Source organism: Varroa jacobsoni, unplaced genomic scaffold, assembly GCF_002532875.2.
Source record: "Varroa jacobsoni isolate VJ856 unplaced genomic scaffold, vjacob_1.0 scaffold_448, whole genome shotgun sequence".
Taxonomy (NCBI): domain Eukaryota; kingdom Metazoa; phylum Arthropoda; class Arachnida; order Mesostigmata; family Varroidae; genus Varroa; species Varroa jacobsoni.
The window spans coordinates 3,503-4,764 of NW_019213350.1; the positions used below are offsets into that span (position 1 = coordinate 3,503).

The 1,262-nt window shown below is 39.2% G+C and overlaps 1 protein-coding gene across 3 annotated transcripts in view; it reads right to left on the minus strand.

The window, feature by feature from the left end:
* Positions 1 to 201: 201 nt before the first annotated feature.
* LOC111260502 (ribonuclease Z, mitochondrial) overlaps positions 202 to 1,262 on the minus strand; it is a 34,172-nt gene continuing 33,111 nt past the window's right edge. Inside the window, exons 4-5 of one of the 3 annotated variants that reach the window (XM_086968370.1) lie at positions 1,106 to 1,182; positions 202 to 762 (exon numbers count right to left, since the gene is read on the minus strand). In XM_086968370.1, coding sequence (XP_086824496.1) covers positions 667 to 762; positions 1,106 to 1,182 — 173 coding nt within the window. In that variant the 3' untranslated portion in view covers positions 202 to 666. Of the gene's footprint in view, positions 763 to 1,105; positions 1,191 to 1,262 lie in introns of all 3 variants that reach the window. The other 2 variants (XM_086968371.1, XM_086968372.1) reach the window with 2 other exon arrangements.

The following is a 1,262-nucleotide window of genomic DNA, read 5'->3' on the forward strand; positions in this document are numbered from 1 at the left end:
GGGGCTGTGTAATGCGGCTAGGCAAAGGAGAGGGAGACTCGTTAGCTTTTCAGTTGTTAAAGAGAAATTAACCAGCCGTTGAAAGATCAGTTGAAGAGAGGAAAACAGTCGGCTACTACCAAGCCTTGCTGTTCCACGAAAATGACTAGGTCGCAGGAAAGATTTCGAAATATTCTAAGAACGAACAAACATGCAGAGGAATCTGTTTTGTGCAAAATAGCATTTAATGATGTTCCTGGAGATGGCATAGGCTATCGAATAGTACGGATCTAGTGGATGGTAGGTATTATGACGGCGGTACAATAGATGTTTATGCAATTTACAAAGTTACTATGCAAATTTTTAGTTAATTCATTGTACGCTAAAAGTCAAAGACACTTGCCTTTCTAGACCTTGAGAAAGTGAATCATGCGACAGGCAACTAAACATTGTGCTGGCCATTAACGGTCTTCCCTATAGCATAGGTCTACAGCGTCTTTTGCGAAGCGGTCATTGTGCATATTTTCAGTTTGCCGGCTCCGTGAGAGATACAATATTATTTTACTTAAGTCCTATTGTATATATACCATTTACACGCTCACAACGGTATGTTAGGCAACTCGGAGTTCTTCAATTTTATGTTGCTATTATTAATAACAGCATCATCATGTTTGGTTATCTTATTTCTTAGTGAAAAGCGATCATTTTTATGTATTTATTACGGCTGAAATGCCTCACGTATTTTTCACATCGGGTAAATTTAATCCGTGACGTACGTTTTCCCTGAAATCAACGAAGGGTCGTTAATTGAAATTACTAACTAAAAAATCTATCATCTATAAATAAAGCAATGGGCAAGAAAAGCAGGCTGTGCTTGATCGAAGTCTATACATACATAAACGTATATTCTATGGGAACGCTAAAAGGTCTGTGTCGTTGGTCCCTTAATCATTCACTATATAGTTCTATCATTGTGGTATGAATAGTCAAAACTATGTCCTGCTTGTAAATAAAAAATTTATTTGAAGCGAATATAATGTATTTCACTTTTATGTTGCATACGATGGATAAGGCCAATAGTGAAACGTGGCCACATTTATCTTTTCTATTCTATCCACACACTTACGTGAGATGTACAATGCTGTCTTCTACAACGTGCGTGCGTGCGTGCGCGCGCGCGCGCTTCCGTTTCAGACGGACCGACTGCAAGACTGTGTAGGTATAGTAGATTAATGTAGATGTGGTGCTCTCCCTCTCTCCCTCTCTCTCTCTCTCTCTCTCTC